At 40.1% G+C, this 12,946-nt stretch overlaps 1 protein-coding gene across 3 annotated transcripts in view; it reads right to left on the bottom strand.

The window, feature by feature from the left end:
• Positions 1-11,678, bottom strand: part of ptprz1b (protein tyrosine phosphatase receptor type Z1b) — a 48,225-nt gene extending 36,547 nt beyond the window's left edge. For 2 of the 3 annotated variants that reach the window (XM_079653994.1, XM_079653995.1), the window contains exon 1: positions 11,381-11,678. In XM_079653994.1, coding sequence (XP_079510120.1) covers positions 11,381-11,438 — 58 coding nt within the window. In that variant the 5' untranslated portion in view covers positions 11,439-11,678. The remainder of the gene's footprint in view (positions 1-11,380) is intronic. The other variant, XM_079653996.1, reaches the window with a different exon arrangement.
• Positions 11,679-12,946: the final 1,268 nt, after the last annotated feature.

Genomic DNA, 12,946 nt, shown 5'->3' with positions numbered 1-12,946 from the left:
ACGTTTATACAAACTCAGTGTGTGAACGCTCGCATAGCATGGTTGGGAGTAGTACCCATAGAGTCCAGTAGAGGGCGGAACCTGTGTGAGATATAACCTCAACTCAGTCAGGTAAAGTCACACCTTTATACGATCATTATAGTTATACAAAAATAAGAGAATGAATGAAAAACAGGTATAAAATACTATGACAGTAAAAAAAAGTTGTTAATTCATAAAAAAGAATACAGTTTAAAAGGGGTTTGTAAAATATCCATAAAGAAAAAGAAAATCTGTTTATAGTTTTGTTTCATATAGGTGTTGAGAGATTTATTTTTGCTGCTCTAGAAGTGCACCAGATTGATGCTTTTAACTTCATATTTCCCCGGACCCCCCTAGAGGAGGTTAGGTCCACCACCCACTTAAATCATGTTCACATGGATAGGATACTAAATACATTTGCACACATCTTGTGTCCATATCTTTCTGTTTTGGTGGTCATGCCACAACCATGCACGTGCATCAGGGCCGGACTGGGACAATAAGTCAGGCCAGGAATTATACACCCAGCCAGGCCACTACCAGTTTTTTGTGCCATTTTGCTGGATTTATTTGTCAATATTTACAGCGTTGCTTAGACCCTCCAGAAAAACGCGGGCAAAAATCCTTGATTATGCGGGCTAAATTCCTTGATTATGCTGGCTAAAATCCTTGATTATGCAATTCAACATGTGGGGTTTTTATGTGATTTTATGCGGTGAAATTGCGGGAAGATGCGAAATATGCGGAAAGTTGCGAAATATGCGGGGGAAAAGAATTTTTTAAAAATTAAATATTGGGCTGTCTTATTTATTCTCTCTCACACACAACCTGCCACTAACGTTAAACCTAGGCCTGTCACGATAATTAATTTTGTTGGACGATAAATTTTTCTGGAAATTATTGCGATAAACGATAATATTGTCGGCACAGTTTTAAGACCATTTTAGACATAATGATAATATATAATAATATTTCAAGTACATCCTTTCAAACATAACTTTTTATTGAACATTCAAAATTGCAAATGAAATGTGAAATAATATTAAAATATATAAATTATATATAATAAATAAAACCAATTAATTAAATTATAATTAATTAATTAAATCACACACAACCAAAACAATAAATTAAATAGAGTCAGGCTGGAAAACAGAGCTCTCTCTCTCATATATATATATATAAATAAATAAATATGAGCACACATTATCTCACAAGCAAAAAAAACCTCCTTAAAACAACAGTCAAGTGTACAGTCCACTGTCAAAGACCCAGATGCCTCAACAGGCCATATCCAAATCTGTTTTTCTAAGTTTTCGAGCAAGGAACACCAACATGTTTGCATTGTCGGGCGGGGGCTCTCCATCTCCAGCTGCCGTGTTTGCTTCCAGCTGGGAAAACGGAATGGGGTGGTTGTGTTTTAGGTGGTTTAAAATGCGTGGTATTGCCTGCTTTTGTCGCTACCTTTTTTAAACCAATGCGACACACCGCCCGGCTCATTCAAGTCCGTAGGTTCGCCTCGTTGATTTGGTTTGAATCCAAAATACTGCCACACCAGAGAATCGAGATGTTTAGTTAGGTTTTGTAACCAATTCCATTTCACTTTAAATTCCCCGCGAGTAAGTCACACGTTGTCTCCCGCTTGTCGCTATATTATTAATTTGGCTGCTACGCTGCTGCACGTGCACACAGAGTGTACTGACCTGGCTGTGTGTCAGCCCCGCCCCTCACAGCGCCCCTGGCAGCCACAGCGCTCCAGGCTAAAATGCTGGTCACATCTTTATGTAAACGGAAATTTATCGAGCTCAGAAAAGTTATCGAGTCCATTTTTATTTATCGTACGATAAGTCAATTTATCGATTATCGCGACAGGCCTACCGGGGACACATGTTTATGTATAAAAGACATCACAAAGTGGATGTTGCATGATAGGTCCCCTTTAAGTAAGGAAATACTTTAAATGGCAGGATACAACATTTGTATTGAAAGTGTGCCTATTTGACATTTGTTATTTATTGACTCTTGTAACGGCGTAAACATCCAATGATTGTAAAGATTACTTTCTTGAACTACATGCAGCAACAGCCCTGGACAGCAGTGTCTTGGGATGCGGACTGCACGGAGGATTCAGTGTTATTAGTGTTTGGGGATAAGGGAGCCTGTCCCGGCCGAACACTAATGAACAGCACCATGTTGGATTACAAGACTCCTGGGGCTGCGTCAGCCTCAATCTTAGAGATGAGGGATGAGTTTATCGGCTGCTTTTACACCAACACAAACTGATCCGGAACATGAGATGTGATTACTGGTGTCCTATTAAATGAAGTCCAGTGTTCCTCCATGGACAGAAAGCCTGTGTGTTCAACCCACAACAGGGAAAGTGTGGTTCAATGAGTCTATCCATCTATGCAGAGTTTAGTGAAAAGTTTGATAAACGAGGGTTTGTGAGCTCACCATAGAAATGGCGACATTTTATATTCTTTACAATCCGTTTTAAACGAGCTGTGTTTAAAGCTGATTCACCACAAAAGCAGTGGATGAACGGGAGTACAAATGATTTGATTTTGTGCAAAAAGACCAAGCATTAAAACATCTATGCAATGTGCAACGTAACACAACCTTGATCACTTGTATTTCATGTCTATGACTCGTACCAAAAAGAAATGTGTCTTCGTGTGCAAAATGTGTCAGGCATCAATTCAGCGGTGCTTAAATTAAATACTAATGTCAGCATGCTAACAGGCTCACAAGTTTAACATCCATATGTTGAAAGCTGCAAAGATTAGTCGACTAATTAATCAATCCACTTACAGAAAAGTAATGGCAAACTTTTGGGATAATCCATTCATCATATGTTCATTATTTCATGCACAAGGCAGGTGTGGTTTACCATGTTCACCCTGTTTTGAAAAAAAAACATACGATGGAGAATGGTGGGATTATCAGTAGCTTTGTGGAAAAATCTAAACTTAAAATGTATGCTAGTGCTGAATGTCAACCTCATGAAGGAAAAAGGGGAAAAGTCAGGTGATAACGAAGACAATGGGATTCATGTTCCGGTGACCATGAAACATACTACTCATACAACTACAGCATACATCAAATATATAAATGAAGTGCTCTGTCAACACATAATGAGTAACATTCCTGCCTAGAACTACAAATGAAACTGACGGCTGTGAAATAACTGTTGCCAAGTGAAAGGAATCCCGAGACGATTGCCTGCCATAACTGACGTCCGCTGAAAACACGACATCTGTGTCACATAAAACGTGACACCTGTTGACCTCAGTGTCACACACACACACACATAGGAGGCAAGACTATAACCTATATAGCACTCAGCTGTGTTGAGTGTCAGCTGGTAATATAATCTCTCTCTCTCTCTCTCTCTCTCTCTCTCTCTCTCTCTCAGCCTGTCTGTGATTTGCTGCAGGTTATGTCGAAAACTGCATTGGACTTTTGCCAATAATGGATCCACAGAGAAGATATAACTTGTTGTCTTGATAGTGAACACTTTAACTTAAATGTTGGTAAGACAGTGCACACCTCCATTAGTTACCATAAATGTCCATTTAATGGCTGACCTAAGGCGTGAACAACCCATTTAATTTAGTCCCAGTAAACTTCCAAGAAATATTGGAGTCGTTATGGTCCATAAGTGCCCTATTAATGCAGCATGGGAGTCTCCTTCATCTCCCTGATGTGGTTGAATGACTCAGTGTCTCACAGTGAAGTCCAGCACTAGAGGTCAGAGCCGACGAGATTAGGCTCCTTATTAAATGAACGATATTGTTGCTGAGTACTAAACAAACCGTGCATTGTTCCACAGGACGGCATTAAAGCTGCAATATAAAACCTTATCAGACAAGCCTATCACTTGGATCTCTCTCTCTGTGTGTCTGTGTGTGTGTGTGTGTGTGTGTGTGTGTGTGTGTGTGTGTGTGTGTGTGTGTGTGTGTGTGTGTGTGTGTGTGTGTGTGTGTGTGTGTGTGTGTGTGTGTGTGTGTGTGTGTGTGTGTGTGTGTGTGTGTGTGTGTGTGTGTGTGTGTGTGTGTGTGTGTGTGTGTGTGTGTGTGTGTGTGTGTGTGTGTGTGTGTGTGTGTCTTGCTTGTATTCCAGTTGTTCTGGTGGCAGTCACTTTTGTGAGATTGTGTATAGTAATCGTGGGAATTTGGGGCCCTGTGTTGGAGGTGGTAGTACAGTTGAACAGCTGGGGGGTTAAAACACACACAGCCACACAGACACACAGACACACCCATGTACACACACTTTCAGTGTCAGGTAACACCCCTCTATATATCCAGCCGGATGGGGTATCACTGAATTCTCCGCAGCCTTTTTGGCTCCACAAAAGTCTAATAAAACCAAACTGTCCTGTTATTTAAAACTCTGCTCAGCCTTAACCAAAGTGTAAATTGATCGCTGTTCACATTAAGCATGACATTCCATATGACAAAGACAAAAGGTTTATTATATTTTGTGGTAATAGAAACATTTCAGAGGCAGCTACAGATGTACTCTGCTGGATGGTGCATTAATATGACATGCATTTAGCCATTCTGATTTCTACAGAATAATCCATCTGCTGACAGTTTGGGAGTATAATTTTTAAATAAAGTGTTGATGCTCTGGATGATACACTTTCATTGTCAACAGGGTTCCCATCAGCATTCAGCCTGAATCAGGGGAGTTTCCATAACAACAGTTCACAGCGTCATGACAACGAAAGAGCCCACCGATGGCGTGTGGAACACCCTGACTTCCTGTCGGCTTCCTGCTCCGACTCTCTCCATCACCATGGATACAAAACCATCACCTCTCCTCTCTATTTTTCAGTACGGGGGTCGCGCCCCAAATTATTTTAGTGTTCGCACACACACGGATAATGACACAAATAATTAAATTCAGATGCAAGAACCCATTGACTTGACGAATAATGTCATGGAGCGCTGTGAGTCTGTGAGAGTATATATATTTAGAAATATCTGTGTCCGGAAGGATTGAATGTGTGTGTGACGGAGGGGGGTCGGCTGGTGGGGATAATCAACTTAACCCACCAATTGGTCACAGTGGCAGCCCCCTGATGAACTTTCTCACTGGGAGAATAAAGTGGTTTCTGTGCTGGGATCCCGTTTACTTCCACTCCACTTGTCTGAATTCCACGCTTCACAGAGTAATAGACAGCCTCCAGTAACTTCCATCAAACCAATTGGTTATGGTCCCCACTTAACTTCATCTCTGCCTAAAATAACAAACCTTTCTGCAGCTCAACAGATGAAAGCCCTGCGACAAAATCTCATCTTTCCTGCATCTCCCTCTCTGACTTTTATTCATTTGGTTTTTCTCACATTCATACAACTTGGCTACAAAGGAAAAAATACTTTGATTTGAGACTCTTTGTTAACTTCAGAGGATGCTCCTGTTTTCTGTCTGACTTGAAGTTATGAAACCCTGTTGATTCTGATTTAGTCACAAGTTTGAGTTATAGAAAAATTAAATATTCCTTTTGTCTACTATGGCTTTTTTGGTCAAAATTATTGTCAAGGAATCAAAGCTTTGGAATAAAATAATGTAAATCTTGTACTTTTCTTAATCAAACTACTGATAATTAAGAATAGATGAAAAATGTTCCCTGTTTTTCACAGATACATTTAGCCTCTCAATAGTTCCGCCTATATGGATACAATCAGAACCTCTTGCATTAGCAAAACTTGAATACAGCCAGTGCTGCCATGATCTCTCTGACCTCTGATGCTGGTCTGTAGCTGTTCAACAAAGGATTTCGACGTAGAGTATTTGCTAAATTAGCAAGACAACAGTCACACGGGTAAACCAGAGTAACACTATGACATGACTGTGTATAGCAACGAACAATGCTATACACAGAGAAACCCAGAAGTTGTAAAGCACTGTGGAAAGGACATCATCAGTCAAACGTCCCTCCATAGCAGGAAACAGGAATGTGAATGAAAAGGTTTTATAGGCACAGCATGTAACCAGGTTTAACTCTATAAGGGGCAAAAGTCTGACTATTGCTTCTCCAACTTTAGACAAGTATCTGCTGATTTCACTAAAAGCTGTAGTAAGCTGTATCAATCGCATGCGGCCATCATCTAGTGAGCCGTGGACTAGCGAGGTTCTTTCCCTATCGAGTAGCGTCTGCCTTGGTGCCAGCCTTTAAAAACAACAGTGTCTTTTGTATGTTGTTACCGACAGACAACGACGGCCATTGTCAGCGGCTGTAACTTCAGACAGACCTCTTCAAGTGGAGAGACCACAGAGACAGCGTTGGCATTTTGTGGTTTCAGTGACTTAGTTTCACTGTCATCCTCCTTTTCTACCTCATGCTGATGATCCCTCGCTATTTCTGCAAGTCTTAAACGTTGAATCAAATTCCATGACACTCATAATATATAACACAGCATTCTGACTCACTCCTTGGAGGGGAAGTACTTGAAGGTCAATATGACCATTACCAAGGTACTCACTATTTCATAAATACCTGGAGCCAGCTCACTCCTACCTATTTGCTTGAACAGCCTTTGGAGAGTACTGTTTCCAACACAAATGAGTCAGCTTCTGCAAGACACATCTGACATTCATGCCAGCATCCTGTCACCTTTTGTTTATACAAACAAGTGCATCACTATTAATGCATTCCAGAAAGAGATGTCTGAAAATGAGCTTGTGGTAGTGAATGTACCTGACGAAAACCAAAAAAACTTGAACAAGTCACGGAATAGTTAAAAAGCTGACCCAACCAGTCCTCCTGTTTCACATTCATTCAACACAACTTTACTGAGACTCATTAGTTTACTGTCATTAGCATTGAATACTAACTTCCTGTGAAGCCCTGAAAAGCTATAGAATCCACCTTCGTAGAGGACTGCTGCTGTTACAACTGATTCCGATACACATAGCCAAATAAACTCTTCACTGTTGATCCCCATATTTGGTGAGTCACAAATATTCCTATCCCACATCAATGCGCCTATAGGGGCCGGCCAACATCGTGGAGAGGATCCTCCTACATCTGTTCCACTGAAGTGAATCCCCAAGGTTGACCCCATCCATTGAGAACTGTAAAATATTCAGGTCATTGTGAACTATTTACACTGTAGGTAATTAATGGGAAACTCCCAATTAATTAAATTGTTTGAGCATGTGCACATCAATTGTGCAGCCCTGGCTAAGGTGAAGTAAGTATTTCATATTGAAAAGCTAAATATGCAGTCAAGTATTCCTTTAAGTTCAAAATCAGGATAAAGTCATGAGGTGATATATGACAGAAGGGAAAGAGACGTTTTTCTGTGTCCAACTGAAACTGCCAAATTATTAAGTACAATTCAACAGCTGACTCCTCATGCCGTCTAAAAAAGTGATGACCGTCCAGTGAAGGTGATCAATTCCCTAATTTAATATTGGACCAACATTTGTGTCTGCTCCGTTGAGTCTTGGCTTCTTTAAAACCATAGAGATTTTCACCCTATTCAACTTCCACCATTGAGAATGTGTACTTCTAACAATCACTGCCAATTACAGTAAACTAGTAACAAAACTTTTGAGTGACTTCAGTGTTTCACTGAGCTCTCCAGCGTCAAAGAGATTATGCTGTCCTCATGGCACAGGCAGGCCAGATTTAAAATAACTGTGACTGCACGTTGCCACAGTAAGAGCAGACTGCAGCTAAGTGGATTAAAGAATAAGAGCAGAATAAAATGTTTCAGATGGGGAGGCTGAACAACCAGTAAAGAGAGGGCAGGATGACAAAATATCACAGAGAAAGCAGGGGATCAATTATTCAACGTAACAGCTGTGGTTTTTAGCATTGCCAACACTTTGGTGACTGAAAGTGCGACACACATCTAGCAGTACACTCAAAATACACTCATAGTTCCCTAATCTCCCAAAATTAGATTTGTGATGGTACTCAAAGGGGTACATATAGAACATTTTTGCTCCATTCTAAGGATTTAAACCATCTGTTTTAGGAAAGTAAATGCGTGTAATATTTAACAATAAAACTTTCCTCCACAACATCATTATCTCTAAAAGATATCTTCCAATAAAAGAACACAACATCTGATTATATGTTTTTCCACTACAAACCAGACAGTTAAGAAGGCTTTGGAAAATCTTTCTAACGAGATTTATTTCTCTGAGAGGAGATTTTTATTTGGCTGGTTCACAGAGCCAGACTCACGCTGTGTGTTTTTGCGTGTTTGTGCATTTTTGGAAGTTAAGGCACACATAATCTCATTTAAAGCATGGAACCAAGGCTAGAAGGGGTCAGACACACTACTCTAACTCACATGCTATATACAGTTAGAGAAAGAGGAGTTGATAATACATATAATAATACAATACACTTCAGGATGAAGATGTGGTGATGGAACCAATGTCTTCATTGAAGGAAACATAAGGGTCATACTTAGGGATTTTAGGATATTTTGTCATTTTGCAAAAATAGTCTACTATACCCCAATTAATTTAAACAGTAACGTTTCAGGTGGGTTTCAGGGTCAGCACTGGTTTGCCCCGCCCTTACAAACACTGTTGTATGTTTAGCAGTAAGTAAGTAAGTTAGCTTATTAGTTTAAAAGGTCACATTGTTTACTGTAACTCTTCTGAAACATGCGATATCATACTTTAATTGACTATGTTTCTCACTCTCTATCATCACTGCGCTCTACATATTATTTATGGATTTACACATTCAGTGTGCTGTGTGTGCCAGAATGTGTGTGCCAGTATGCTGTATGAAATTGCTGTCAGGCATCCTATTATGCCACCGGATGCAACCCCTCTGGTTGAAATGCTCCGAGCGCACTGGGTTGCCAGATGGTATCTCACAAGGAGAACATATGATCACTGCACTCACATTAACATCACACTATAATCAAGAGGCATGGTGCTATGTTGTCTAAATACATGGCGCTATTTATTACACTATTTGATGGTGGGATTTTTTATCACTGGATGACTTCTAGGTACCATGTCTTTTCCAATATGGCATATGCCCGAATTGAGTCAAGGCTATACGAATGATGTAATCTTTCTTCTTTTTTTGTTAAGTGAAGTACACATACCAAGAGTTGTGCCAAAGTCCAGTATAGATCCTGTTGAGCTGTTGAATGATCAATAGCTTGCAGACTGCTGCTGCTACTGTGTCGTGTCATTTCATCGAACCAATTACCATCCACCAACAATCAATATGCATCTGCAAACACTTCCAATATATAAATACAAGGGGTTATGGGTAAAAGGGGTCAGATGCTGAATAAGACAAGCACAGCCATCACGCTGAGCTCAATTAGATTAGTTTGAAATCTCTAATGAAAGGATCACAGAATACAAAGAGCTTAAAGATATTGGTGGTTCCAACACTTATACCTACATATATTCAATGTCAAAATAGTGGATCAAAGCAGGACTAATTCTAGGATCCCTCTCCTGCTGACCAGCACATATGGATACCCCATGCTGAAGGTGTGTAACCACTGAGAAGTCAGATGGATGATACTATGTGGTGGCAGCCGTGCTGTTGAAAAGCATATGGCACAGTGAAGGACTCAAGGACAAGAGTGTTCGGACAAACAGGGCTAAACCGAGAGCACCCACAACATCCATTGTATATGTGTGTGAGCAAAAGGCTGATCAAGAGAACATGTTGTGTGATTTTGAATGGTGTCCAGACATATTGTAGGACAGATGGCTGGAGGATGCTCCATTTTTTTTTCTCCGAAACGAAAATATGTTTCTATGTATCTAAACAGCATGTTTCACATAAAATATTTAAAAGGAAGGGAAATGTCTAAACTTGTATTCACAGAAAATGGAATCAACAAGCTTCAAGAGTATAGTCAAGAGCATTAAGATGTCTGGAAAGAAGAAGTCTTTTAAAAACCTGGCAGAAAATGAACCCAGCCAGTTGTACCGTTGGTCTATTTCTGCACCAAGTTATATAAAATAAAGAACTTCTTATAGGCTCATCTGAGATAATCTGATTACACAAAATCTCATCAAACGGGAACATGCAGTTTGGAGTTTGGAACAGGAAAACATTTGGAAAATGATGCTATGAAAACATGAACCTTGTTAGGAATAATACAAATAAAAAATAAAAAAAGTAATGGATATTTTCGGATATCTCTAAGGTCAACCAAAACATGATTTTAAGTAAAAATAGGCTTTGTCCTTGAGCTTGAATAAAATCTGCGTAGAACAGCAGATGGCACTACTACTTGTCATTTTTCAGTATCAATATAAATATTAAAGAGTTTATAAAATCCAATAACAATACGTCAGCTGATATTCTTAATAAAAATAAACACAAATTAGGGATGAACATAACTCTTTTGTTGCTTAAAGAATTAGGACCAAGATACAATACTGAGTGGGACATTTTAAAGTCTACTTCAGGGTGTGTAATTGAGAAACCAATTATAACATAACTTGTGTCTCGGCTGCAATTTATTGATGGATGTACAAAAAGTCAAACAATCATCTCTGCAGATCTATTAAGTAAGCTTTGACAGTAGGTCCCACTTTCAATATTTTTTACATTTGCAAAAATGAATGTGTCCAGCGCTTTATCCAAACTGTCTCACTCTTGTGTTTCTCACATCCACACCTGTTACTGAAATCAGCACCAAGTCTACTCTCAGATTCCTTTTACAAAGAGGATCTGTTCTTAGACAGCTGCTCTAAATCATTTTTGTGATCGGACTTTAACAGACCATTATTAGTTTTCTAAACGTTAAAAAAAAGTTGAAAAATTAAAATAGATGATTGCTGAAAAGTTTGCATTACTGTACTGAGGCTACAGTGGACTTCCCAGCATCCAAAAGCTAAGCATCCAAATGTGAAGAATACTCACTTTGAATAATAAATATGGTCTCATAAATCCGGCTGACACACTCACATTGTGAATGTGCAAAAAACATATTGATTGTTTAAATCCAGGTCAGGTTGCTGAATGAAACGTGCTTCTGTCCCTGAATGCAACATTTGGACTGAACATGAATAAGTTCATCAGAGGCTGTGGGAGCAGAACACTGCACAACATTTCATACTTAAAACATGTTTAGAAAAAATGGCTCAACATGTTTAAAGCATGACAAGACAAATCTCTGCCTGTATTGCAGATGATTCACTGACACAGAATCTGAGAAAGGAATACTGAGCGAAAGGAAGAATACTGAAGGAACAGGTACGCATGTTCTTAAAAAAATGCCATCCATATAAAATTCATCCTTGGCGCTGATTGTGAAACAGGAATAAAACAGACTGAATCAATGACAGCTTCCAAAATGTCATCACATGTCAGGCTTAAATTCAATAATGTCTCTCTTACCTATAATGCTGAGAAGGATCAGCTGGAAGGAGAAATCCTCGGTCCTGATGGAGACCATCGTGTCTGCGGGAGATTTTAGCGCGAATGTGGCTCAGTAAGGGACGGAGGACGGCGGCTCTACCCGCTCATCTTCCCCTCCGCTGCCTCTGTCTGTGCGGGGCAACGCGGCCAAATGCTCCGCTCGGATCAGCTCGGCTCGGCTCGGCAGGATTTGGTTGGAGGAGTGCTGGCTCGTTGGCTGGTTTGGATGATAACGGACGCGCATTCACGTTAATCGCAAAGAGACGGGCTGTGCGCGCAACGCCCCCTGGGAGTCACTCCACTAATATTCTTATGGTTTGACTACAGAGGCACAGTGTGTGCAGCAAGCAGCTGTAGGGGGATACATGCTTTTCTATTTCTATAGTAATACATGAACGTGTCATCATACTTCAGCACAATGTGAGCAATTGAAAAAAACCGCATGATGTGCAGTGCATCCATGCTTGGTAATTGCATGGCCTTATTATGTCCTGTTTCACTGTTATGAGTATAATGTCTCTATTAAAGGTATTTGTATTCAATATATCTGTGTCAGTATACGTGCTCCTTGAGTGAGTTCCAGTATCTTCATGAAACAGCATACAGGGAGGGATTGGCCATGTTTTGTTGGGATGTTTTGCACATTATATCTGAGTTGATTATAGAAACAAGACAGAGTGGACAATAAGGAATAGAGGACACATCATACAGATCCTACATCATACAGTTAACTATTATACAGACAGACAAGTCTATTTTTCGGAACATCATGGTGGCCCTGAAGGTTTTACTCGACTGCCTCACAATGCTTTAAGTTTTTTAAGATTTTGTGTAAAGCCGTGAAGCGAAACAAGAATGTGGATCCAACTAGGACGAGGCTGCCCCAAAGTGAAATCAGTGTGTGTGTAAACGCATTGGTGCAGAGATTTGGCAGTGGTTGGACTTCAAGATTCCCATGAGATACACAATGGCGTGGTACTGAGTGTGTGTGTGTGAAGCAACAGGCTTCAATAACACACCGTTTGAGAGAGTGAGACAGGCTTCAGTCACACAATAACATGCTGCTCTCATTACTCTGTGTGCATTAATTATCATAAATTAAGAGAGATAATCCTCTTTTATTCAGACGGGGAGCCTTGTCTCACTTGTTGGACCAACATTTTTTCAGATGCTTGTTACAATATCCCCCCTGCCACCATGCTTCCGGGATATAAGCCTTTGTGTGTCTGTGGAGGGCGGGGGGGGGTTCGGGGGGTTATGGGGTTAGTAACAACATGTTGATTGTAACTGCAGAGTGCAGTTACATCCAAAATACTAGAGGGAAATAAAATCATCTTTGAATCAGCCATACACACACAGTCGATTTCATACATGACAGAAAAAAGAAGGCAAACTAAAGTAACATCATCTCAACAAAACACACATTCACACACGTGGAAACTGTGTGGTGAATGTTCACAGCGTGCTGTCGTCTCCTGATAAATATCCTGAGCTTTTTCCATCCTGCTGCTGCGGAAAGATGATTGGGTTTTCACAGCACACAGG

This window comes from Notothenia rossii (genome assembly GCF_949606895.1).
Source record: "Notothenia rossii genome assembly, chromosome: 10".
Taxonomy (NCBI): Eukaryota; Metazoa; Chordata; class Actinopteri; order Perciformes; family Nototheniidae; genus Notothenia; species Notothenia rossii.
This window is presented reverse-complemented; position numbering and strand designations above follow the sequence as displayed.